A 26,948-nucleotide genomic window follows, 5' to 3' on the forward strand; every position below is an offset into this window, starting at 1 on the left:
TTGGTTTAATCCGAGACTCAGCAGGGGACAAACCACCGAGTGAGTGAATAGAGGAAGTGAAAAGCAACCCACAATGCCTTGTTTCATCCTCTCTACATGTGACACGCGGAGGCACTGTGCGGCCGGTCAGCAGAGGGCAGCACACGCCTGGACTTCACAGGCACGTTTTGTCTTAACACACACATATTCTTTTCCTGGTCGTACTGATAAATACTCTGGATGAATGAGAGCGGAGAGCTCGCTCAAATAAAAAGGTGTGTGTTTCTGCAAGACATTCACTTTAGGTTTATGTTGCAGCTATTATGTTGTTTTAAACGATATATATTAATATTACGTCATCAGTGTTCCACAAAGTGAGACAATAATGTCCCCTTTGTCATTGTCAGGACATGTCAGGTAACGATTACCTCGGACACCTCGGCAATGATGGCGTTGAGGCCTTTTGGACGCGGTCCCACGGACACGTTGTGTCAATCATCTCACCTCGGCTCCCCGCCAGTCACACTGAAGGCTCAGCTGTCACGCTCACGCACACTTTACCGCGCCGGATAAAAAGTTATGAAAACAGGAAAAATGATCCTTCCTGTTCCGCTCTCACACTAAAAAAGCTCCAACGGCGCTCACATTATTGCTCTCACGTCTTCTCAGGAGGACGCGTGCTGACGGCTGAGCACAAAGCTCCGCGCAACACACACACACACACACACACACAGGCCGACCGTCCGGCTCATGGCCGCCGTCCACGTGTCACGTGGCGCGTTAATGGAATGCCAGACACACAGATGTGAGTTTCTCCCTAACGAGCAGGCCGTAAAAACGAAACGGGCCTATTTTACGGTTTCTGTGTTCCACGGTTGTGATTAGGACCCAGGATGGATCAAGTGTGCTTGATGCAAAGGGCCCACAAAACCAACCGCCTCGCTCTGCATTGTTTCAACGGGTCACTTGGTTAATCCACACACGGATCCAGGTCTCTGGCTCACGTTGGATTCATTATTGTTATGAGGCCTATTTCCAATTTTCTTTTATGTTGCGTTAGTTGCTCTGCGTTCAACGTCTGTGCCGCAGGCGGCCGAGCGAAGGACTGCTTTTAAATTAGTCCGCCTTGATTTCACAACCGCCACGTTCATTAGCCTCCTGCTGCTGCACTTTATTTTCACATTCTCGGCTCCAGTGGAAAGCTGGTGGAAAACTCCCACTGCAGCTGTATTTGACCACTGCTTCTAATCCTAAAGATGTTCATGAAATCCACCTACAATGCGTTTTAAATGTACGTTGGCTGGAGGGTCCATTGTTTCTGTGCTGGATCCAGATGATGAAATGATGCATGTTGAAGCTTCAGATTCAGATTTAAAAAGGCCAGCGAGGGAAACAGTAATAAATGACAGGATAGTTTATTAAAGAGGTTTAAAGAGGCAAGAGACAAATTTATGATCCACTATTTAATATCCTCCGTTTCAGCCACTAACCTCAAATGTTGACTTCAGGATCCAACCAGTTGAATTTTTCTGATGAGAATTAATCTCAATTTAAGCATTTTGAAAATGTCTATTTTTTACTGGATGCATGAATAATTTAACCACCTGACCTGAAATCTCAAATTGGCAATAAAACATGATAAAATCAGGTAAGTCCTCAAATATTCAGTAGTGGGGGAGGTATTCATTTTTTCGGGTGAGTTTTTTAAATTTTATTTCACGATAGAAGCAACTAATTACCAGATAAACTGACCAAAAGCACCGATGTTTGAGCCTGACACACACACACAGACACCCGGAAGAAATCACGTGTGATTTTGAAGTTGTGTATTCATGAGGCAGACGGACACGAGCGGCGCGACGCAGCAGGCAAAGAGCTTTTCACAACGCAGCTGCAGGTCCATGAACGCAGAGGAGCATCACAGAGATGCAAATAGAACACATGACATTTAACGTGGAAACACCGACGGCCCATCGGCGGCCGCCGCGGCCTCCCGGGCGCCTCCTCGCTCTCCTCTCCACCCGACGGGTCCCCGGGGTGGGGAGGGGGGGGCTCAGACGTTATTGGGCGGAGGAGCGGGTGGGGGGGGGGCCTCTCTGTAGCTCCACCACGTGTCCTTTTCACGCCCGCGTGTTTTCCTTGTTTGTGTGTTTCTCTTGTCGCGTGGCGCCGGGCGGAGGGTTGGCACAGACATTACGAGTAACGAGCATACTGCGGTTGGTGAGCGCGTGTGCGTTGGGGATTACTGTGAGGAGCGCGGTGCGTCTCCGCCTGCGAGGGGGCCCCGGGGGGCGGCGGTTTGTGGCGTCTGGCCTCGTGCGCGGGAGGAATATGCTTGTTCTGATTGGATGCACATACAGAATGTTCTCTCGCAGGCTGCGGGTCCGTTATCAAGTTCTCTGGAAAGCCTGTGAGTCCCAGGCCAAAGGGATCTGCAGAGTCTTGAGCCCCCCCCCCCCCCCCGCCCCCCACCGCCCCCCTCAGCTGCACTCCTCACAGTTGCAGGCTAGGATGTATCTGTAAGTGGCCGTGATGCGGTTGCCGCCGGCGCAGCGCAGCCTCACGGCCTTCAGCTTGGAGGTGTGCGGCCGGCAGCAGGAGCAGGTGCTCTTGAAGGGCTGCTTGAGCACCGAGCTGAAGGAGATGAGCGGGTCGGAGCGGGTGGTGTGGCTGCAGTGGCCCTCGCAGCGCGCCAGCAGCACCATCTGCAACACAGCGTGCGGGAGAGAAGAAAGAAAGGGTTAAGGAAACATCACGGAGGTCACTCCTTGACCTCAGAGGCCACAGGCGGTCACGTGGCCGAGAGCCCTTTTCCTCCAGAGGAACGTGCGTGTGCGGAGGGGACAAAAACCACCGCGTCAAGCTCTCCCATCGCACACGCGGGCGGGCGGGCGCCGGCCTGATTAGTGCTGTGAGCGTGGCGTTCCTTTGCAGACCCCTGTGCCATGTCCTTCTGTCAGCTGCTGGGTGTCGCCCCCCCGTGTGCCCCGTCTGGGGCCGCGGGCAGAGTGACACACGCACACGCACACGCACACATGCATGTACACACACAGTTCACGAGGGTTGTTGCCACTTTGACACCGTCTGTCTTGATCAGGCTGCTCCTCCACTTACCTCCTCTCCTGCTCCTCCTTTCATTCATTACCAGCTGGACGAACAATTCATTATTAAAACTAAATGTCATAATAAGAAAAGTAATGTCCTGCTTGTTAGAAACAATAGGAACATTTCTTTGGATCAGACGAGGCTTCATTTGATTAATCAACAGCAAACACAAGACACGTATTTGTTATGATTATTATTGTCATCTTCATCATACCATTTATACTATTTTCATCATTATTATTTGTCTCATTATTCTGTATGAGTACATTTAACTTCTTCCTTTATTTGAGGGATTGAAGTTGCTCTTTGATTTATACTGCTGATACTCATAATTATGATACAACAAGTATTCTCAAACCATTCATAATGACTGCTTATGAACTAGATGTTAAATGCAGCACTTTCACTCTTAACTTGCGACATTGACTGCTGTGAAACGCGTCAACGTTGTCTGTCGATTTGTCTCATAACTCGTTCTCCTGCACGTCCACAGCTATGAGCCCTTTTCTCCAAAACAAAGATCAACAATATCCAAAGCTGTTGGCTATTTAAACCTCTGTGCCTGGGCACCAGATGAAAGCACATCACATGAATGTCTATCCCGCCTCCACACACACACACACACACACACACACACACACACACACACACACACACACTGGAGCAGGTGGACTCTGTGTGACCTGCACGCCGACCTCTGAGCCAGGCGTCACTTCTCTGTCTGTCTGCGGTAATAGAAAGCCTCCCCGGTGCTGCGAGTGCAGCTCGGCCCTCGCTTCCCCCGAGCGGCGCTGTGGTCGGGGGCCACCTGCTCCACGCGCTCACAGGCAGGACATTAAAAAAAGACCAAAGAACCGAGGACGACCGTCGCGTGACTCAATGCGTCATCGGCCGCTGCGCGTAGGACGGAGAGAGAGCGGCGGCCAGGAAGGAGGCCTTCAAGAGACAAGTCAAGATCTTTTTTCGGGGGGGGGGGGGGTTCTTGGATTCCTCCTTTGGAACAAATTGATCGGTAACAAACGACTCGACGCGTCCTCACCTTGGAGTTGCACTTGTAAATGGGATGCGCGATGGTCTCCACGTAGTGGTGCCTCATGCAGCGCTCCGGGTCGGCGTCTCCCAGGTGCGGGTGTTCGTTATCGCCGGCCTTGCTGCCGCCGGCGGACTGGACCAGGCCCAGCAGGGGGCAGCACACCAGGACCAGCAGCAGCGGCAGGCCGCAGGGGGGGCCCGCGCAGACGAAAGGTTTCATGATCGGGACCTGAAAAGGACGCCTGTGGGTTCTGCCGGGGTCTCTCTCCTGGTCGGTACTAGCTGCAGGCCGAACGCTGGTAGGGGGGTCGGTCCGTCGGGCCGCTCCATCCCCCGCAGGTCTGGATCCAGCGCGGTCTGTGAGGGGCAGACAAGCACCGATAAAGAACGGATACGCATGCAATGTTGTGTGTGTTTTCTCTATTGGAACATCCGAAGGAACTAGTCTCGTGGTCTCAGCGCTGCAGAAAAGATCTCACGCTCCCTTAGTAGACGCAGATACCTTTGCCAGTTTTTTTTGCGGGGGGGGGGGGGGTGTGTGACTGACTGTTTGATGAGTGTTTGTGCGTGTGTGGGTATGTGAATCTGGCTGCTGGCTTTGGCTCCTCAGTCTCCCCTGCGCACCCACACACATGTAGAAACACAAGTCCTGGTGCTTTTATTACACAGGAGAAACTTAAGCCGAGCACAAACAGCCCGCGGCCGGGAGCCTCCCCTCTCCCCAGGATCGACCTTTTCATTAAAACAAATCGCTCTCCCAACGAGCGACTGAGAGCCCTCCGCCAGTCCCGCAGCACATGTAGGCCTACTCATGTTGTTTCTTTTTTTTATAACTTCATTGTGCTCCCGACAATAGGGTTCGTGTTGAGGCCGGACTCACTAAAAGGCAATGTGTTGTGAATTAAGGAGAAAAGTGTGTGTGTGTGTGTGTGTGTGTGTGTGTGTGTGTGTGTGTGTGTGTGTGTGTGTGCGCACGAGTTGGAGACAGAAAGGAGCGTAATGATTATGTTTTACTGCCCATCTGATGTACTTATGAATATGTGCTCAGGGCTTTTCGTGTTGATTTGTCTGTCGACGCACATCCACGATTGTGTGTTTGGTAACTTTACTACGGAAAAGCCCAAGAATTAGATTGTGTGTAAACATCTGCAGTGACGTCCAATAAAGAGAAATGTCACTTGAGCACAACTTACAAATACTAGCATTTTTGAGGTGGAAAACTACTGTGATTTATCTGCCAGCCCTTCGTCAACTCAGGTATCACTTTGTTTTCTTAAGAAAAGCATCCAAGGAGAAATGTGTTTTTCAGAGTTTTCCTGCTCGGAATGAGCAGGAAATATCACATTGTGCTAAACCCATCCGACCTTTTCTGGTCATTCATTCGAGTCAAAATGCCTTTTTTGTTAGACTTTTATTTCCAGGTAATCGCATTAATAGTCAGGGTCTCAAGACACAACCAGATATTTTATTATCGATTAACGTTTTCGGGTCGACCGCATTCCACATTCCTCACTCTGACTAAAGGGGGTTCTAGGATGCAACCCGGGGGAAGAATAACCCCTTTGTGTGTCCTCGCGCGTGACCAGAAGAGTGCGTGGTTGTGAGCGTGGCACAGCCGGGGAAATGAACAGCACACTGCATTCTATCAGAGCTCCCGCTTCAGCACCCATCGTCACATCTGCACCACCCGGGGGATTTTCTCACTTAAACTGAAATCACAAAATGCATCAAGTCTCCCCCCCCCCCCCCCCCCCCCCCCCGAGCCCCGATGTTTTTCTTTCGAAGGAGAATCATTTAACCGTAGCATTCTTTGTGAGGGAAAGTCTCATTTAAAATAAATCGCCCGTTAAAATAAATACTGATATAGATTTATGTCTCTTGCTGAGGACATGGAGGCACGGCAGGAGGAGCTCATTACGAGCTTATCGGTTATTTTTATTCCCTCCTTTCATCGCCCACTGGTACACTCGATGGCCCTCGTCTAGAGAGGGTTAGTCCTCATCTAGAGCAGGTTGTTCCTCTCTAGTCATCTAGAGAGGGTTGTTCCTCATCTCAAAAGGCTTCTTCCTCTCTAGTCATCTAGAGAGGGTTGTTCCTCATCTTAAGAGGGTTCTTCCTCTCTAGTCATCTGGGGTTGTTCCTCATCTAGAAAGGGTTGTTCCTCTCTAGTCATCTAGAGTCATCTAGTCATCTAGGGAGGGTTGGTCCTCATCTAGAGCAGGTTGTTCCTCTCTAGTCATCTAGAGAGGGTTGTTCCTCATCTCGAGAGGGTTGTTCCTCTCTCGTCATCTAGAGAGGGTTGTTCCTCATCTCGAGAGGGTTGTTCCTCTCTCGTCATCTAGAGAGGGTTGTTCCTCATCTCGAGAGGGTTGTTCCTCTCCCGTCATCTAGAGAGGGTTGTTCCTCATCTAGAGCAGGTTGTTCCTCTCTAGTCATCTCGAGAGGGTTGTTCCTCATCTCGAGCAGGTTGTTCCTCTCTCGTCATCTAGAGAGGGTTGTTCCTCATCTCGAGAGGGTTGTTCCTCTCTCGTCATCTAGAGAGGGTTGTTCCTCATCTCGAGAGGGTTGTTCCTCTCTAGGCATCTAGAGAGGGTTGTTCCTCTCTAGTCATCTAGAGAGGGTTGTTCCTCATCTAGAGCAGGTTATTTCTCTCTAGTCATCTAGAGAGGGTTGTTCCTCATCTAGAGCAGGTTATTTCTCTCTAGTCATCTAGAGAGGGTTGTTCCTCATCTTGAGAGGGTTGTTTCTCTCTAGTCATCTAGAGAGGGTTGTTCCTCATCTCGAGCAGGTTGTTCCTCTCCAGTAATCTAGAGAGGGTTGTTCCTCATCTAGAGCAGGTTGTTCCTCTCTAGTCATCTAGAGAGGGTTGTTCCTCATCTCGAGCAGGTTGTTCCTCTCTAGTCATCTAGAGAGGGTTGTTCCTCATCTCAAGAGGGTTGTTCCTCTCGAGATGAGGCAGCTGGTGTATAACAACAAAGTTCTGCATCGTTTGACGCGGTTAGTGTGTATACGGTTTCCCGTTGCTTGGCCCAATCAATGTTTTTAAATGAGTTTAGACTTTGTTATTCTCACAAGTCATCGTTACCATGGTTACGCATAGGCATCGTCTCATTCCTTTTATTCCCCACATGCACCGAATGAGCTTGAAGACTCAACTCAAAATCTTTATCATCTCCCGAGATTTTAATAAATTGAATACTAAATTTGAGATACTTTAAATACCTGAATAATCTTGTGGCGTTTAACACCTGACTTTACTTTGCTTTTAATATTGTAGTCTCCTGTATCTTTTCAGTCAGTTGATCCGTGTGCAGTCTTACATTTCTGCTTGAATAACTATCCTTAAGAATCTGCTCTTGGGATCCCATCCACCCCCCTCCAACTCCATCCACCCCCCTCCGATCCCATCCACCCCCCTCCACCCCCCTCCACCTCCATCCACCCCCTTCATTACACGCCAAGAGACCCGGTGCTCCTACTCCTGATGGAGTGATACTGACTTGCCCCTGGTAAGTTTGGTCTGTACACAATGTGAACATGCAATTGTCTTCCTAAAGCACCCTTTGCCCACTGGTCGGAACATGTCTTTATGTTAAACAGACAACAGGTCCTGGACCTAAAACAAATCAAGGTAGCGACAGTTATCCACATAGTGACTACCAGGACAAGATTTAGCTTACTGAAAAGTTCGTAATTTGGGTTCACAATCGAATCTTTTTAGAGAGCCAAGCGATGATTCTCGGCCGATTGTCATCTGACAGTTTTGCTGCGAGCTGAAGCCTGATCGCAATGCAAACACTACAAGGTGACCACACGCCATAACTACCGTCTCTCCTGGATGCTGCGCTTGAGCTTCTAAAAGCCGGTGACATCAATACATCGCTATGAATGGCAGCTGTCTCAGATAATGAGGGCTCTCAGGGTTAACGTACGGAGATACTATCTGTGTGAGTCAGTTCATTACTGCACTGCGTGTGTGTCTGTGTGTGTGTGTGTGTGTGTGTGTGTGTGTGTGTGTGTGTGTGTGTGTGTGTGTGTCATGCCCGGTGGTCTCCCTGCTGCAGGCAGAAGTGAAAGGAGGTCAGGAGGTTTGGGGAAGGGTAAGGCCCAGTGTGGCCTCCTCTCCCCCAGCTCAGCCACACCTGCCCTGGACTTAGATTTATAGAGCCCTGGGTGTTCACAAACAGCAGCTGGATCCCTGGATCACCCCCTCCCCCCCCCCCCCCCCCCCCCCCCATCTCATACAGATATATAACATCCAGCAAACCGTGAATCGTTACGGCCCGCTTCTTGGATCTATGGTTTGGAATCCACAACGTTGTCCACTCGGAGACAAAGATAAATCCTCTCAGAAGTGCAGCCGTCCTCCTCTACTGGTTCCTCTCCGTGTTTCTGCCTCCATCACATCTTCCTTTAACACTCCTCTGAGGTCTGATCCATGGAGGAGCTGCCTTATCTCTGTTAAAACGTGCGTGTGGTCTGGGACAAGAAGCTGAACGAGGTCATGGTTATAACTTCCATACATCAGGTTTAAGTGGTCCAGGCTCTGTCATCCCCAAGCCGCTGCCGTGACATAATGGCACCGGTTCCCGTGTCCAGAGATCCGAGCTTTGGAAACAGTGGCTGCACTGTTGCTGCTTCAAGCGGGGAAATAGATATTCTGCTCCACCGAGGCAGGAAACGAGAGTGGGCTCTTTTGGGCGGAGGCCCGAGGACAGTCGAGACGTCCAGTAATTAGGCGTCACAGCCGTCCCGTGCTAGAAGTGCATGCATCCCAATTGGTGGAGTTAGTTATTGTAACACATCTGTGTTACAATAATTGCACTGGAGTCTGCACGTAGAGACGACCGCAGCCAGACGGCACATTTCGCCCCCGCGACCGAGAAACCAGAGTTCCCGGGACTCCAAAACTAATTATGGAGCCAAAGCTGGAGGCCCCGCGGGGGCAGATGATGAAATGATTAACCAAAATGCGTTATATGTGACTACACACATATCAAGTGCAGATACCTATCTCTGCATTTGCTGCTTAATAAAAGACATATCACGTGTCGTAGGGCAAATCAAATCGAGCGAATTCCACTTCCTTTTTCTCGATACAGTCTTAGCCGCAACGCCGAAGGGCAGATTGTTAAAGAATGGCGCAGAATCTGCAGAAGAAAAATAAAAAGATCCAGTCTGGGTTCAGAATATCTGGGGAGCCAAACCGCAGAACCACGACACAATCCCTCGTTGCCTCGTTACCGCCGGTTGTGAGCTTCAGGACTTTGGAGTTATGAGACGATGATTCTAAGCTTAAGGAGAGCAGATATTGGAATGTCTCTCTCAGAGGCTACGTGGGAAAGATGCCTCACACACACACACACACACACACACACACACGCGCGCACACAGACACACAGTAAGATTTTACTCCCCTACAATTATTGGAACACTACAATTATTAGTTGCTTTGCAGGTTAATATTTGACAGAGTGCTTTTAACTTTGGATTCTATGGTACATTCTGCTGATAATACTTCTGTACTTTCATTCAAATCACATTTCTAATTGTTTTTTTTTAATTGTTGTGTTGAATTGTTGCTGATCATTGTGACAACAAATTAAATTCCATTAATCTATTTCAACGGAAAGATTCATTTGTTCAAGCTTTTATTGAAACAATTTCCCTGTGAATTGAATGTCTTTGGCTTTTTTAGGGATTTTAATGCCTCACTGAAGCGATGCACAAGAGACCTGAGGAGCAAAAAGACGTCATAATGAGGACTTGAGTTGAAGAGTTAAAAGTGAAACAATGACATCATCTCTCAATCTGTTATGAGAAGTGACACCATGAAGCCTCCCAACTGGTCCGGCCATATGTTGTGCACAACAGAAATTCTCATCCCGCGTCACCACGTTTTGTTCTTAGCAGTGGGGGGCCATGTATAAAACCCCCCCTTCCCCCTCCATGTACACGTATGCAGATTCAGCACACGGCCGTGGGGGCTGTGTGTGTGTGTGTGTGTTGTGCGCTCTGGCTGCTCTACACGTTGCTGAGATGCTGGTGTGTGCATGAAGCCAGATCTTCACCCGGCAGCTGAGCAGACAGTTGTTGTCCAGAGACTGTCTGTCGTAGAGCCCCCAGAAAACCGGTGCATCAAAGACACCGGTGGGGGGGGGGTAGGATTAGGGGGAAATGACAGGTACGGAAGCGCGGGGGGGGGGGCGGATTATAATGCTTTGAGCCGCCGTGAATACCTGCCTCTATCTCCACCCCTGCATCTCCTCGTCTAACTCTGTAACGACATCATCCCGCTGCTTCCTGATTTGCTCCACGTGCCCCCCCCCTGAACCGCACCCCCCTCCATTGTTTCACCAGCTTTTAATAAACTAAAGGGCAGATTCCTAACTGGAGTGTGTGTGTGTGTGTGTGTGGAGGGGGGGGGGGGCGGACCCACTGACCTGTCTTCCAGTCGCACAGTAAAGGCAGACACACACACACAGTTTGGCATGCAGAGTGGCAATCTCTCTCACCGCCCGCTGACGCCAGCTCCTGAACCGCACACACACACACACACACACACACACACACTCTCGCTCTCGCTTTCCCTCCCCACGTGCCACCCTCCTAAAAGCTAAGCTTCCCACTAAAAATACCCCCCCGCTCAGTAAAGATAAGACAAACAGTGTGGATTTGACAGGCAGCCGCAGCTAAGCTTGTGTTAGCTTTACAATTTAGGCTTCTCAGAAGCGGTGGAGAGGGAAGAGGACACACGCGTATGAATATTCCCTGCTGACGGATGTCCCGTGGCTCACGGTAACAGAGCTCCCCCCCCCCCTTTGACCTTGCAGGGTCACACGTGAACCGCAGGATAAAACCGGTGCGCCGCCACATTGCCTCCATCCAACACCAGCCTCTGGCACAGGCGGAGTCGCTGGGCGGGGAGGGGGGGGGGCGTTTGTTTCGTCGCGTTGGACCGGGTTTCTGCGGGCGGCAGGCGATCCGTCACCGGCCCTTTCTGGCGGGGGCGGCGTTGCGCATCTTCTCAGTCGAGGCGTTGTGAAATGCCCGTCGACAGCTTCAACGCCGTCCAAATAAACACGCTCACAAAGGGCCCCTGTGTGCGTGTTTGAGAATATGAAACATGAGAGCAGCGACAACGAACCCACCGCGCACCTATCTGTCTATCTACACCTGGCCGGGTGTGCAACGTTCAAACCCCCCCCCCCCCCCCCCCCCCCCACTCCTCCTCCTCCTCACCTTCCTCTCGGTTTGAGCCCGTCGGTCTCGACACGAGAGAAGATTTTCTCGCCGCGCAAACTGTTTCTCATCTGGTGTCGGAGGAAGTGGAGACGAGCGTCTGGAGGTGACGTCTCCATCACAGCCTCCGTCTCTCTCTCTCTCTCTCTGGTGTCAGACTCCCCAACTCTCCCCCTCGCACACATCTCAGTTTCATTCTGTTTCTCCTATTTACTGCATCCTCCTCTGGCGCTGCCGGTCCTCCGAAGGGTTCACGGTTCCTGTCTCTTTCTCAGATGTTTTCCTCCCTCAGCCACTTCATTTTTCATGCAAACACCTTCCACCCGTCTCTCTTCCTCACACACGGACGCCTCTCCTTCTCGGTGAGGTGGAAGTAGCTCGCCTCCTCCTCCTGCGACCTACCACAGAGCCCGTAACATCTGTCATCGGCTCCTTCTGGCATAAGCCAGCAGCCTCTGGGTCCAACAGAACAGGCCAAGTCAATCACACACTCACGGACATGCACGCACGCACCTGTAAAACACATATCCAAAGTTATTCACACCGCTGTTAACCTCGCGCTCCAGCCCACACACACACACACACACACACACACACACACTCTCCTTACGAGCTCGGCGCGCTCGGCTATATCCTTCCAGCATCGCTGTCACTGCCTGATTAGTGAATCGGCCGGAGCCAACACAAACATGTTTCCTCCTGTTACACGTCGCGTCACGCTGCTTCCTAATCACAACCGCCCGCGCATTCTGGACGCACGCGGAGCCGAAAAACCTGCAGCAAAAGCGGAATGCGCACCTGAGCTCGGGGGGGGGACGTGTGCAGCGGAGGAGGAACGGTGAGCACAAGTTAAGCTGCAGCTCTGTGCACCGCGCACGTACCGCTGCGTAACTATGCAGACATGTAAAGCGCCGTGGCTCAGGCTGAATCCTTCTACGGCCCGTCGAAAGCGCAGATGGAGAATGTAGAATATACCTTGAGCGGATCGGAGGCCGGGCTTCTTACCTTCAGCAGAGAGACAGCAGAGGCATCCGGAGGGCGGCGGAGATCCTGCACGCAGCTCTCGATTTGGTAGTTCAACTATTGTTTCCCAGCCAGCTCCTCTCTCCTCCTGTCTCTACCTCTCTCACACACGCACACGGATTGTCTGAGCGCTGTTCTCTCCTCCCTCGGTCTCTCTCACCTCCTCTCTCTCCCTCCCTCCCCCTCTCCCTCTCTCTCCCTCTCTCTCTCTCTCTCTTTGCTGTCCCACAGTCACACTCTCTGACTTTCTCTCCAGCGGGGAGATCAGCCTGGATGCTCGGCCTGTGAGGACGCTCGTCACATGTGGATCGTGACACAGCAATCGTATATCATACGCCCTTTCTCTCTCACACACACACACACACACACACACACACACACACACACACACACACACACACACCAGCTGACGCATCGACGCGCTCCACGGCGGCAAATGGGAATTCCAGGCCTGGACGGCTCTGCTGGTCCCATCAGGAGGGAGCTGACCAAAAGCTGCAGCCGCTTTTACGAGGTCAGGGTTATAAAACTGTTAGCAGATTTGGTTTGTTTAAAAACAACTGGCCCCCGTGGACCTTCGTCTTCACGCGCTTTCCCCAATCATGAGGGGTGAGGAAGCTAAATGACTCACCTCAGCCATCTTCTCCCCGGTGGGAGCATCTGTGCAGCGGTAGTTAAGTTCTATACGTGTGAAATGTATCGTCGTAAGAAAAGCAAACAGCATCCAGCATGTTCAGCTTCACTCAACGGGAACGTCCTACAAATGTTACAAAATGTACACTCAAATGAAAAGGTCATTGCTCAAAAACCATAAAAGAATCCGAGAAAAGTAAGCAGCACATTCATCACTCTCTAAAAAATGATACAGGACCCAGCGGGTAAACTGTTACTGACTCGGTGGATATTTCATTTTCTGGTCTTCATCTGTAAACCATTACATGACGCTGCCGTGTGTATTGGCAACGCCGAGAACGACACAGGAACCTCCTCATCCGTCATCCTCACGGGGCTCAACGTGAAGACAGAGAGGGGACACGCTGTGATAAACGGGGGGGGGAAGCATCGCCGTTGCCCCCCCCCCCCCCCCCCAAACATTGCACGGTCCCAGCTGCTTCGCTGCTCCCGGAACGTGAGCAGGTTTGGTGGCTTGAGTTCGATCACATTAAAACGCACACCGACGGCGAAGGTGAAATCCCCTAAATTGAGTCATGGGAATAATCCAGATCGTCCGGTGCCTGAGCGCGCATTCCTGTAACGTGCCTCACAGAGACCAACCTGTCAAAATAACCTATTTTCACCTACGTGACAAACGACTACATCTTTATAGGCTGATTGTTTTAGAGACGGAGCGGTCAGACTGTGTGGGCAGGACAGTGAGCGCCATGCCAGAGCAGATGAGGAAGGATGAGCTCGTGTGAAGCTGACCACATGTGCTCAGACACTCATTGTATCAGAAACACGCACACACACACACACAAACGTCCTGGTATGCAGAGTCAAAACTCTCGGGGGAAATAAGGGGAGCGAGCGCCACACTAAGTACGGCTTAGTGGGTCAGAAGTTTAAGAAGCACAATTACCTGAAGGACCCAGGCTGACCCCCAAATTTCTCACCTTCTGTTCCCACACACACACACACACACACACACACACCTTCGATAGCCAGCAGCAGGACAGGCTGAAGACTTATGACACACCAGCGGCAGGCTGCTGAAGAGAAAGAGACCCACGTGAGCACGGTTTGTATTTTGAGTACCCTTTCAGGCGAACAGTGTCAAATTAAACGGCCATTACTCACCTGGACAGAATCTGGACGCCGCTCCTCCGTCAGCTTGTGTCCACACGAGGGGTGGTGACAGGGAGTAAACGGCTTCAGATGATGTATCATAACATCACATTAAGGAAATGCTCAGCGCGGCCAAATGTGAATCCCATATGCGGCGGGGAGGAGGGTGGGAAGGGAAGGCGGGCGGGGGGGGGGGGGGGGGGGGAGAGACAGAAGATATATTGAGCACGAGGAGGGGATCCACCGAGGTGACGTACCACGGCAGCAGCAGCTCCCTGACAACTTGTAAACGTCCTGCAGCCGCGGCGGGTTCGGCGGAAGGAAAAGGCAAAGCAGCGTTAAGATCGTTCGTTCACGCGACAGCGATGAGGTCAAAGGTCGCGTCGCACCCGGGTCTCATCAGCGCGTGAGCCCCGGGGGGGACTGTGAGGCGCGTGATGGGGGGGGGGGGGGGGGGGGCAGTTTGTCGCTGGCTTGATTGAGCCCCACCTTGGCCCGGAGGCACCCGGACTCGCGCCGCGCGGCCGGCAAACTGAGGCGCGAGCGGACCCGACGTGGCGGTGGGGTCATCACCTCATCAGAAGGGGATTAGCAGGGCAGGGTCAAATCACAGCTCGGTCACACCCGAGTCGCGCTCTCACACGGCGTCCTCATGCCAGCACGGAGCTTGGGCCGACGCGATGGAGAAACTCGAATATCTGCCTCTCTGACCGACGGAGCAGCCGTTTTCACCGGGATGGTTGATGTCCGGCCTTATTTTAAGCTGCATGAAACAAGGGCCTACATTTGGGGAGACACACGTGGTGTGATTTATGTCCACAGCAAACAAAAACAGGAATGTTTTGCCTCAAAAGTGGTTTCCCTTGGGAGCCAAAAGCCTCACACAAAAAAGTCCCATAGTTGTAATTTACAGCCGGGGTAGAATAACGTTCTCTTTTCTTGACCAAGTAGAGTGTTGTCACAGCAGCTGCCAAAGACAACTGATGTTTGATGAGTGTACCAGGTCCGGCTATGGAGTTCAGGGGGGGGGGGGGGGGGGCAGAGCAAGCGCAAGTGCTCACGCTCTCGTGCGGGAACGAAGCAGCGGCATCAAAGAGAGGCGGCGCCTGTCAGGACGCAGTGAGCGCAGGCCGCGGCGTAGCTAATGATCTTAACACTCACTCGCACACAAACACACAACAACACGCTGCACGTGGAATGAGATCGGCAGCCCTGAGGGTGGAGGGCGCAGGAGGAGGTGTTGGGGGGGGGGGGGTTCGTTGAGAGCGAGCAGGATGAAAGAGAGAAAGTGACAAATCCAGAGACAGAGATAGAGGGAGATATGGAATAATGAGAGAGCAGCTAAGTGGTTCCCCATGTGCACCTGAGGCGGTGGCTGACCCTGTGTGGGTGGGGGGGTCTAAACCTGAGCCCTGTCTCCCTCCACTCCCCCCACTCTCCCTCGCTCTGTGCCAACGCCCCATCGGCACCGAGGAATCACTGGAACGAGGGAGAGCGGCCAGAAACAGTGTGCTGAACTCTGGATGGAAGCGCGGTTGCAGAGGGCCTCCGGTTGCAGGCGGAGAAAACTCAACAGCCCCTCCCGGGACACCGGGTGAACAAGTAGGCTGCCACCCGATGTTTTGGTGCGCAAACATTTTTTGTCAGTAAATCTAAATTACACGTGTTGATTTTCGAGTATGGTATTTCAAAATAAACTTCCGCCTTTTACCGGAAACCACTTTGGTTAGAGTTAGGAAAAAAAAAGTTGCTGTTAGGGTTAAAATAACCACTTAAGTGCTGATGAGTAATAAAAACATCAACGTTTACTCCTCGGCCCATATGTGGAACAAATGGACCCATCCTCCGCCTCTCCTGCTCGCCCCGCGTGGGCTTTATTGATGGCCTTTACACTTAATGATAAACAAAATCATTTAGTGGAATATCTATGAGTTAGCCTGCTTTCTTTTTTGTAGGTGCAGTTTCCACTGCCGGCCTGCTTTTGCGTATTAGCATGCTAACGGTAGCATTCTCTACAGGTCTGCTGTGGAGGTTTGAGCCTCGCTTCTACCTCCTGCCCAGAGACTGTTGGGTGTGCACCGACAGGTGAAACCCTTCCACAAGGAAAAGCCAAATGATGTGACGTCACTTGCGACCCTCGCGAATGCCGCAAGCTTATATTATACTTTATTTGATTATTCATCAGTTCATTCTGTTTACAATGAGGAAATGCCTTGAATATACAAGCTCCCAAAAACCGTCCCAACCGAGGGTTTTAAATGGCGTAATAATCAACTGAAGCCGCCAAATTAAAACACGAGACTTACACCATGAAAGAAAGTGACGGAAGCGTATTCAGATTGAACTGTAGAGGGTCAAACACGGCTGCTCTGGGGGAACAGTTCTGAGAAAAACATCTGAACGCAGGTGCTCTGTGGTGTGTGTGCGTGTGTGTGTGTGCATGTGTGTGTGTGTGTGTGTGTGCTTCCAACTTGGGGATTTGTTGTCACGAGACGAGGAAGGCACGCAGCCACTAAACAGAGACTTTTCCTCTCTTGTTCTCAGATATCTGTTTAGACTTCGCAGATTAGCCGTGACTCCATCAGACCTGCACACAAACACTCAGCCCCCCTCGGCCCCAGAGACGCTCATGAACTTCCTGTCGATCAGTTTTTAAAGACTTAAAGAAACGTGGGAAAGAAAATAGTTTTTATTAAAGGGTGGCGTCATTTTTTAAATTTAATTAGTAAAAAAGGTTTAATCCATTGGCAGCCCTGTGTATTTTTTTTACTGATTAATCTCACATTTTGAAATTCATTAATCGCGATTAATGGCGATTATTGAATGTTGTTGTTGTTACAATGTTGTTTTGAATGATTGTCCTTTCTTTTTCTTTTTTTAAAGACTAAACTTACATGTAATAAGTAACCGCTTTAGAAAGTGTGTATTTTAGACACTGTTGTCTAATTGTTAATCTATACAAAACTACACACATTTGATCATCTTGGAGGCAGAATTCCACCGGGTGGAACATGTTGAATAATGCATGAATTAATGCGTTCATGTTGACAGCCTTAATAAAAACATAAAAACATTTGTGCCAACAAATTTAACACGATGAATACTGAATACATCTGTATACCGTTAGTCTGAACCTAAAGGATGCTCTGTGTACACGACACCATCCGACCGTCATATTTATAGCCCAGCGGCGAGGGCGCCGCCCCGCAGTGTGCTGTTGCTGTGCCACGGAGCGTGACGGGGCAGAAAGCAGCATGTGTGGGCGCAAAGTGGCGGCTGGCAGGGGGGGGGGGGGGACGGGAGCGCTGGACGGGGGAAGGGGGCGTCGGAAACCCCTCCCTCTCCCGCAGCGTGCCTCGCGGGGCAACAAAAAGGCCGAGTGAGCTCTCTCCAACGTCTGGCAGCGGGTGACAGGGGAAGCTAATATTTTTGTATGTGAGACGGCAGACGGAGAAGACCTGATAATGCCCGCGGTGATGTAATGCACTGTTTCTGTGCTGCGTGTGAAGGGGGGGAGGGAGGCTGGACAGGGGAGGGGTACGTTGTGTGTGTGCCGGTCACATAGAGAGGATTGGGTGGTTGATTACCTAATGTTTGACTCATCCCCTCTACGACGCAGGCTCTGATTACAGTGGCGCCTCGACCTGACCCACCTGTGCCTTTTTATAGTCTAACACTGCCACACACGCAACGCGGGTTATAAATTACACCTCACTGTTTGTTTTCATCCAATTAATATAAGAGAATAAATCCCAAGATCAACACTCAGCCAGGTGCAGACGAGCGTTAATAGGGAACCAAAAGGTGACATGTGAGATGACGGCACACAGTGAAAAAACAGACGCTGGTTAGCCGACACACCGTGTTCTTTAATTGCGTAACAAGCGGCGTGTGTGTGTGTGTGTGTGTGTGTGCGTGCTCCAGAGGCAGAACCCGTTTCACCGCCCACATGGGGCCTATGTACTGGTGGCGCTGGTCGGGTCACCGCCGTTGGAGGGAGAGCAGAACACGTCCCTCAGAAGGCGAGAGAAGTTGACGCTTTCCACCGGAGCCCCGTCGCCGTTGGACCCGGAATCCACCACGAACTGGAGACGACAGGAGCACACCAGTCTTGGCACAACTCTGACTGCATTGAAACATTTAGTTTTCACTTTGGATCCACCACTTGTCTCTCTCCTCCGTTGCGGTTTCTCCGAGAGAGATATCTCCTTTATTTGGCTCGCTCTGTGTGATGCACTTTGTACAACTAGGGAGGCTCCGTAAGACGTTCGTGTGTGACACACGGGCTGTTTATAAAACACTGCTTCGCTTAAGGGTAAAAACTGTCGAGTTAGACGGATTAACCCTCACACGTAACACACACAGGAAAAACAGACGTGCAATTTAAATTGTTTCTTCAGAGAAGGCTTTTTTTTTTAAATTGGTCCCGATATTGTAAAATGTAAGGAATGGAAAGAATATAAATTATAGAGGAAGTAAGAAAATTGGCTGTACTAAAGAGCACATGGCTTTGAACAAAGAACATGACATTACTGCTGTGTACTCAGTGTGATACACGATACCTCCGCGGGACCTCAGTGGCCAATTTGAGTTGTTTTGTTTTCATTTTTTGAGGGTACACTTTCTAGGGAGGGAAAGGTCCTTGAGCGGAGACAGACCAGTTTGGGCTGAGAACCCGGGAAGGCAGAGAGCAGCTGGAAACCGTGGCAGAGGAAAATGGACAATAAAGTAAGCACTGGTTCACACGCGCTTGAACCACACACACTTAATTGTCGTGCCGTGGTGTACTGGTTCTGCTAAGATTTGGCTGTTGCAAAACATGCTAAATTAGCATTACATAGGAAAAATACAAATGCAAGAGGGAGGAACGCAGGAGCTACTTCCTTCTTTTTTGACCACTTCTGTGTGTGTGTGTGTGTGTGTGTGTGTGTGTGTGTGCGTGTCTCCCTCTCTCTAAAGTCCTTTTTTGTGCAAAATAAATTGTCCTCCTGTCCATTTCAACATCCCTTCCCACGCACTTGATTTGGCTTTTGGCTCACTTGTCCACTGAGTCATCGCAGGTAAAATGTAGATGGATTTTCAATTACTGCTATTTAAAACCCTGAGCTGTACTGTCTGATTCACTTTCATCTAAAAGGTTTTTCTCTCTCGCCGCTACTTTACATGCCGCTCGCCTCCCTTACCTTCAACCTGTCTTCGGGCAGCACCGGGGAAGCGTTGTTCTCTAGCCAGTTGATGCCAGCCAGGAGGGCGTGGTAGTCAATCTCGTCTCCATCTGCAAACCTACAGCGGACGTGCGCCAGATGGGAAACAGGCGTACACTGTTTAGAGCTGCCACTTGATTCAAATGAAGCCATTCCGCTCTAATACATCTTCTTTTAGTGGTAGTCCGTCTAAATGCTGATTCAAACATTTTTTTTGTCAAGCCAAGAAAGATTTCTGGGCACGGGACTAAATAAAAAACTGAACAGCTCTGAACATGCAGGGGAACCTTGAACAGCTCTTCCCTGTACTCCGCTGTGATTGGTTGGCTCTTACTTTCCGAGCAGACTCGCGAGCAGCTTCTCGGGCAGCGGAAGGTGAACGGCCTTACAGATGGTCCGTGTCTCTTTGGTGGAGAGACGCCCGGTCCTGGAGACACAAAGAAAAGCATAGACATCAGCATCAAAGATACGGAAAGAAGAAGCCAAGGCAGAACCAGGGGTTTGGACCACAGACTGCGTTTGATGAGGATGGCATGGAGATGGAGAAACGTCATCCATCAACAGTATATACAGAGTCAATGAGGTGGACCCGCATCTGGCCGCTTGCCTACTTGTGATGGGTCGTTTGAATGAAGCTCCAGGAACATACTGTCTGCGCTGAGGCTTGAATCACACATAAGACCACAGCAAATATGCCACATGCAGCACATGAGCTGGACCCTGGTTGTTTATTATATGATGCATTATTTACAGAAAAAATGCTCAACCGCAATTTGTATGAAAGCAAGGTGCGTGTGCGTGAAACACAAGCTGCCTATCCTCAAGGACCTGAGTTGTTCTCCGCAGGGACAGCAGCCGGTCCACGGGGCCATTCTGGTCATTCCGTCTCCGTTGCTGAACAATTTGGCACCAATTCCGGTTGTCAACACGGCGCCATGAACACGCGAGACACCTTAGCCTGTTGGGAACTGTTGACCATCCATTTCGGCTGACTGCGCCGTAGTTAAAGGTCCACTGCTTATGTATGGACGGCTGGGTCTACGGAGCGCACGGGCTTCAAACATGTGGGTCTGTGCGCAAATAAAGAGGATGTGTGTGTCCTCTGGTCCACAGAGCTACGTGCCATGCGGGTCTTTCAGGGTCCATCTGGTTCCAATGCTCCACTCTACACTAGTGGAACTAATTGTTGCCCTGAGATATGGGGCCACTGACTGCACGATTGATGTCTTGTTGTGAGTCTGTGTGTGTGTGTGTGTGTGTGTGTGTGCGACCACCTACTTGTGTTGATCGCAATGTCTGAAGGCTCTGTCCATGTGAGGGAAGTCTTCAAAGTGGTTCTTCTTGAGGAAGTCCTGGGCCACCGCCAGCATCAGGCCCACGTCCACCTCGGGCTGCTGGCGCTGCGAGAAGCTTCGGCCCAACACCAGCACCTCGTGCTCTGACAGTCCGCAGCCCAGGCCGGTCAGCAGGCCCCTGTGGCGCATACACAGAAACCGATCACATCTCAGGCTTTAAAGCCAGAACTAATAGAATGCAACTATTTAATATCTTACAGATGTGCAGGGGGGGGGGCGGCTTTGAGTTTTCGCTCCGTCAAGAGTCTTCAGTACGTGTTATTGCAACGTTGGGTGCGCTGCACATATCGTCTGTATTACTGTACCTGAGCGACTCGTAGGAGATGAAGCCAGTGCTGCCGGCGTCACTGAGAGTCAGAAACGCCCGGATCTCACTCCGCTTCTCCTCCGGCAAGGATCGCAGTTTGCTGAGGATGTTTCCCACGTTGGCTTTGGGGAACTGAAGACGTTTACAGACACACGAGCAACGGGGTGTAGAGTTACGTAACGCAGAGGCACCAGGGCAGTGTCGTTACGTTAGCTCAGGCAACCTGCTCCCACATAAACCTTGAACAGGAGAGCAATGCCCCTGCTGCAGCTGCCTCCTTACCTCCTCAGCATGTTGCTCCATGTAGCTGAAGGTGTATTCAGTCGCATCCAAAACCTGGAAGTGCACGGCGCTGAGGCACAGGGTGGCTCCAACGTACAGATCCTGGGCTTTGAAGTACTCCGACGGCTCGCTCTTGAACAGCTCCTGGCCGGGCTTTTTGACGCGACCCCGCTTCAGGAACTTACCGCTAACTATACCTGGTGCACCACGTGTGGGAGGGAGGGAAGGGAGGTGTGGAAACAGAACTCATTCGGTCAACTTCACAGACACTTTTCACTCAGTTGGAAGGAATTGACATTTTCTGGCTGTTCTAAATTATCTAAATTGAAGTTAAATCGATCCTCAAACCGTTGCCTCCTTTTACAACATGTCACCAGTTGGACATCTCACCTTGGAGCCCTGCTGAACAGTCCTTGAATCCACGACATACTATTCATCTTACGTTGTAAAAAATACTGTCTCATACTGATTTACAACGATGGGAATCTCTCCATCCCTGAAAAAAATATGTCTTTGTACTAAACATCACCGGCTTCATTTCCTTTCAAAAGGAACAACGCTGTGGTTCGGCTTTGGGCAAAATTTTACCTGAGTTCTTCTTGGGCTGTTCGAACACCGAGATGGAGTCGTCGCTGAGAAAGAACGAGATGGTGAACACCCTCTGCATGTCATCTGGATTGGTGGTGACCATCTTGGCACGGAAATTCAGCACGTTGATGACGTCGCTTCTGGTGGGGGGGGCGGGGGTGGGGATACACAGCAAAGTTGAGGACTGCCACAAACACACACAGAGACACAGAGGTTCCAGAGTGACTATGAGCACTTCTCATCTGACCTCTCCATAAACTTGTGGAAATCTTTCTGTGGGGGTTTGGGCAGCAGGCGATGGCAGTAGCTCAGCGAGTCCTCCTCCGAGCCAAATCCGTTGTAGGGGGGCACACGCCTTTCGGGTATCGGGGCTGGGGGAGCTTTGTACACCACCGGGGTGAAATCCTCTGATCGGAAGAAGGAGAAATAAAAGACAAAACACTTAGAAGAAGAGAGGAACCCAGGGGGAGAGTTGGATGATCAGAGGGCAGCAGCTAATCCATCCATGCCGGAGCACAGCAGCCCGGGTCTGAGTGTGACCCTGAGCTGACCTCGGACTGCCATGAGTCAGACAGGACCCTCCATCACATGGGCCTGTCACCGGGGGCTCGGCCTGGTTCACTACCGGGACTAATGCGGCAAGCCCGAAAACCCGCCCAGGGACCAGCTCGGGTTGCTCCTGCCGGGGAGCCGTGTGCCTCTTGCCGTCCCCAGCGCCTTTGACTGTGGAGGCACGGAGGAATACCGACGCTGGAGAGCTGGAGTGTGTGATGACACGCCGTTACTGGCTCTTACATACCCTTTGACCGAGAAAGCCCTTTCTGAACAAGAGTCTGACAAATCCATATTGTAGGAAGGTAATAGCTCTTGCCGAGGTGAGCTCTTACTGCCCCTAAGTGTTCAGACAAAGGTACTGCAGGCACCAGCGACCAATAAGTGAATTAAATCCTTTTAATGAATGACGTGTTGAAATGCGACATCGTCATTTTCAAAGAAAAGCTGCTGTAAATGTAACTATTATTCAACTGAGTACATACAATCGGGTTGTTGTTAGATAAAACCTTGAACCAGTGTTTTAAATATTCATATTTCACCTGAAGAAACACTCTGCACATTTGAAGCACTACTAAAAAAGGACCTGTTATTACCTATGCCGTATTTGGAGCGGTAGTAGTCTTTGGTGAAGTCATCACAGTCAGTGATGATCACTCTCCTGCCCCAAACATTCACCTCCCCGCCCAAAGTCAGGTCACGGTCCTTGTAAAACTCATCATGGACAGCTCCAGTCTACGAGAGACAAAGAGTATGAGGGAGAGAATCAGATGACAGAACGACCACAAAGGAGACATTACTTTTTGAATGTAGCAGAAAATGGAGCCAAACAAGTGGAGTCACACCGTCCACTGTTTACTGTAATCAGAACTACGTCCATCTACAAGATCACCTGACACGCCATATGGTCAAAAATATACAACCATACATTACAAAACACATATCGGCGTGGTGCGTGTCCGTGACCGCGGCTGAGGCGGGAAATACTTTGAGGCTGTCCAGCATGTAGCGCTTCTGCTGCCTGGCGGAGGCGATCACGTTGAGCACCGTGCGGTCCGTCGTCTGTCCGGGCTGCTTCACCGGGACCAAATTCTACAGAACATAAAGGACAGTTTGATATAATTAAGAGACAGAGCAAATGAGGACATGGTGGTCTTCATGGACATGGTGGAATCCCATAGGATGGCGGATTCTGGTCAACCTTTAGGGCTGATATTTAACAAAAGGCATCAAAAGAAACAAAACTACTGGACTGAAAACGCACTCACAGACACACACAGACACACACAGACACGCACACATGATTGAAGCCTGGCAGTCTTTCAAGTTGAATTAGGCTTCAGTCAGTAACTGAAGGAGAAAGCCAGAATGCTTGAGGGGGACTGGATGCTGCAGCAGTGCTGTCAGACAGAATGAGGTCTGGGTGACGGGAGGGATGGTGGGAAAAAGAGCAAAAGAAGCCACCCAACCAGAAAGAAAGTCCCTGAAGGCCTTTAGCTTTGGAATAACTATCTACATGTAAAAAGGGTAAATGGAAATGGAAATGTAACACAGCAAATACAAGAGAGAACCTGTGAAACCCATTCTGCTCCACTAAATGTTCCTTCCTAAACTCCTACTAAGCACGGCTCTCTCTGTACTTCAGAGAATTCTGCGATTTCCATTATGCTGTCGGAGCATGTGATGTTTTCTTTTTCAGCTTGCGGTCCAGATACTTTTACATTACATTACATTACATTACATTACAGGTCATTTAGCAGACGCTTTTATCCAAAGCGACTTACATTACACTTTAAACCCATGGCTTTTTTCACATTTTTGCCTGGGGAGCAATTAGGGGTTAGGTGTCTTGCTCAGGGACACTTCGACGTGGAACATGGGGCAGCCTGGAATCGAACCAACAACCTTGTGCTTCCCAGCACACCTTCTCTAACCCCTGCGCCACGATGACCCATACTTGATACTTGATGGACGTATCCTATCGTGATGCCTCACCTTGGGTACTTTGCTGCGGCGTAGGAACTTGGGCACAGAATCCCTCCCCGAGTTCGCGGGATTGATCTCCATGATCTCTATGGTGTCATCCCCGAGGTGGTAGTGCAGTGTGAGCTCCCGCGGGTCTGCGAACATGCTCTCCGTGTCGTCCCACAAGCAGTTGAAGCGCAGGACTTTGCCGTCGTGCTCGAGGAACTGCTTCAGCGTGTCACACCTCTCGTACGGACGAAGTGGCTTCATACTTTTCTCTATCTGGAGTAGGAACATCGTGGTCCAAATAATCAATACATAATATCACGCGTGAAGGGAGATTTTTGAAATGCAAACACATAAGTAACACCGTTCCATGCGATTTTATACATCGCTTGATCGTCTGAAGAAAATGAAAAGCCTGATTCTTACCTCTTCCCGGTGTTTGCTGTAGGGGTCATCGGGTACAGTGGCAGGGTTATTGAGGATCACCCCAAGTTTTGTGAGAAAGTTCCTTGTAAAAGAGTCACAGTCGATCACAGTGAATGTGCGTGAGTACAGCACCATCTGTTGGTTGATGTTGAAGTGGTAAATGTTGTAGAAGCAGTCATCGTTCGGGGGAGGCAGTGGGACACGTTGACGATGAATAAATGTTCCTACCACAGAAAACAGCAACACAGCCATGTGAAGGGACTGCTGATGAACTACTCACTATATGTCAGTGAAGCGCATTGTCTGTTTGGTTTATGTAATGGATCATCTGGCCAATTGAAGTCTTGGATGCGTACAGATTCATTTGAGCTAAAAGACATTTCCTGCGTTATCAAACACACCTTGAGGGATGCCACTGTTCTTGTACTCTGGCTCCACCACCTGAATGGTATCATCTTCCAGGTGGAAGTAGATCTTACACTTCCTGATCCTGTACGTCTCATGTTGTGCCTCAGGCACAGCTTCCTGGAAGAATGCTTCAAAACACAATATCTACAGGAGGAAAGGGGTGTTTTGTCAATGAGATTCATCAAATTATGGCTCATAGATTTGTTTCTATCATGTATTAGAAATATTCAAATGCGAATTCAAGTTAAGCATTGGTAGAAATGCTTCAAACTAAACTGACAAATACTATAATCCAATATAAGTGGTGTACACACATCTGGCCAAAAGAAAACATTAGCTTTTTTGAATGCAACACATTAACAGCAGAAGTCTTTTGTAGACATTTTAGAGATTGGTGTAGCCAGTCCTCTAGTCAATTGTTAATAAAAAAAACGATCAATTCACCTTTTTGTCAAAGGCTACCCATGATGGTAAATCCCTGCCCTGTTCTTTGGGAAACACAGAATACTTTGGTTTAATCATCTGGCCAAATAACAGCTCTCCTCCAATGCCTGGCTTCTCAGATGCAACCAGCATAGGGAGTCCACTGGAATGGTTGAAATGTTGGGATTTGTGGAATCTCTCCTTCCCCAGCTGTAGGACAGAAGAGAGAAATACTGAAAGTCAAAATTTTATTTTGACATTTGTAGACCTAACATATTTTAAATCTTTTTTTCAAAACATGTTTTGACATAACATTTCTTGACCAAATATTTTTGACCAAATATATTTTGTAAATATATTTTTCTTTCTATAATAAACAGTCATTACATAAACTTTGACTTATACGCATAACATGTTAGTTAAATGTGGAAAGTAACAAGTGGGCCTAACTATAACTATAATAAGAAATGCAAGTAATAAGTAACTTAACGTAACGTCAGTAAGTAAATAACGTTACTAACGTTGAAGAAATGTTACAAGTTAACGCTTTTAAAACCCGGCTTAACACTTGCTAATTAAGAGTTACACAGGGTGAAGAAAAATATCTTGTCAGGTTAACAGATATATTTGCGACTTAAAGTGTTAACGTTATCTAAAATAATTATTTTTGTATCAGTTAAATAACGTTAGTGACATTGAGGCAGTTGGTTAAAATTGCCGAATGCCCTAATTAGCTAGTTAGCTTGTTAGCTCAGGAGCTAACCTAACGTCACTACCTATTGGTGACGTTTGCTAGCTGACATTGTAGCTAACATCTAGCTAACTATTGGAATGCAGTACAGCCTTTCCAAACCGAGATAACGTTAAGCTACAGCCAAAACGTGTGAAATATATGGCCCACGAAATGCAGTAAGCTTACTTGTCTGTTGGGTGCATTCCCGGGTAGAAATGGTAACGCCACGGATGACATTTTTCTCTGGTTGATATTCTTCTTCATACAACTGGGCCTCTTTTCATTTAGTTGTTACAGGTTACCATGGAAACGCTTTTGTTTAGGATGTCCCTTAGCGACGTCAATAACAACGGGGAACTTGTAAAATATCAACATGGATGTGGACATGACATTTTTTGTGTGTGTATATTCAAAATAACTGTATGACTGATGGGATGCAAGTAATACCGTGCACTTGAATGTATAAAAGGTAAATACAATTTTGAAACAGCCTACTTTTTGGAGTCAACACAAATTCAAAATAGGCCTAAACT

General features: G+C 49.6%; 2 protein-coding genes across 2 annotated transcripts; both read right to left on the reverse strand.

The window, feature by feature from the left end:
* Positions 1–1,381: 1,381 nt before the first annotated feature.
* On the reverse strand, positions 1,382–12,571 carry ndp (norrin cystine knot growth factor NDP). The gene is made up of 3 exons (XM_040202357.2): positions 12,364–12,571; positions 4,124–4,473; positions 1,382–2,684 (listed from the first exon to the last, which is right to left on the reverse strand). Exons 2-3 carry the CDS (start codon positions 4,334–4,336, stop codon positions 2,460–2,462), a joined length of 438 nt encoding a protein of 145 aa, XP_040058291.1. The 5' UTR covers positions 4,337–4,473; positions 12,364–12,571; the 3' UTR covers positions 1,382–2,459.
* A 5,443-nt stretch (positions 12,572–18,014) lies between these two features.
* Positions 18,015–26,778, reverse strand: efhc2 (EF-hand domain (C-terminal) containing 2). Its single transcript, XM_040202354.2, has 15 exons — positions 26,602–26,778; positions 25,704–25,892; positions 25,253–25,403; positions 24,852–25,075; positions 24,450–24,701; positions 23,442–23,546; positions 23,051–23,189; positions 22,150–22,309; positions 21,903–22,042; positions 21,315–21,511; positions 21,031–21,164; positions 20,649–20,843; positions 19,705–19,797; positions 19,350–19,449; positions 18,015–18,251 (listed from the first exon to the last, which is right to left on the reverse strand). The coding sequence occupies exons 1-15, from the start codon at positions 26,677–26,679 to the stop codon at positions 18,123–18,125; spliced, it is 2,286 nt and encodes a 761-aa protein (XP_040058288.2). The 5' UTR covers positions 26,680–26,778; the 3' UTR covers positions 18,015–18,122.
* Positions 26,779–26,948: the final 170 nt, after the last annotated feature.

The sequence above is a fragment of the Gasterosteus aculeatus genome, chromosome 16, assembly GCF_964276395.1.
Source record: "Gasterosteus aculeatus chromosome 16, fGasAcu3.hap1.1, whole genome shotgun sequence".
Classification (NCBI taxonomy): domain Eukaryota; kingdom Metazoa; phylum Chordata; class Actinopteri; order Perciformes; family Gasterosteidae; genus Gasterosteus; species Gasterosteus aculeatus.

Excerpts from the sequence above, each read along its gene's own strand:
- efhc2 (XM_040202354.2), bottom strand. The coding sequence starts at position 26,679 with ATGAAGAAGAATATCAACCAGAGAAAAATGTCATCCGTGGCGTTACCA. Across the intron at positions 22,310-23,050 it reads CCGCTCCAAATACGGCATAG|AGGATTTCACCCCGGTGGTG; the intron begins GTAATAACAGGT and ends TCTTCCGATCAG. Across the intron at positions 21,512-21,902 it reads ACAGCCCAAGAAGAACTCAG|GTATAGTTAGCGGTAAGTTC; the intron begins GTAAAATTTTGC and ends GTGGTGCACCAG.
- ndp (XM_040202357.2), bottom strand. The coding sequence starts at position 4,336 with ATGAAACCTTTCGTCTGCGCGGGCCCCCCCTGCGGCCTGCCGCTGCTG. Across the intron at positions 2,685-4,123 it reads TTTACAAGTGCAACTCCAAG|ATGGTGCTGCTGGCGCGCTG; the intron begins GTGAGGACGCGT and ends GCTGTGTTGCAG.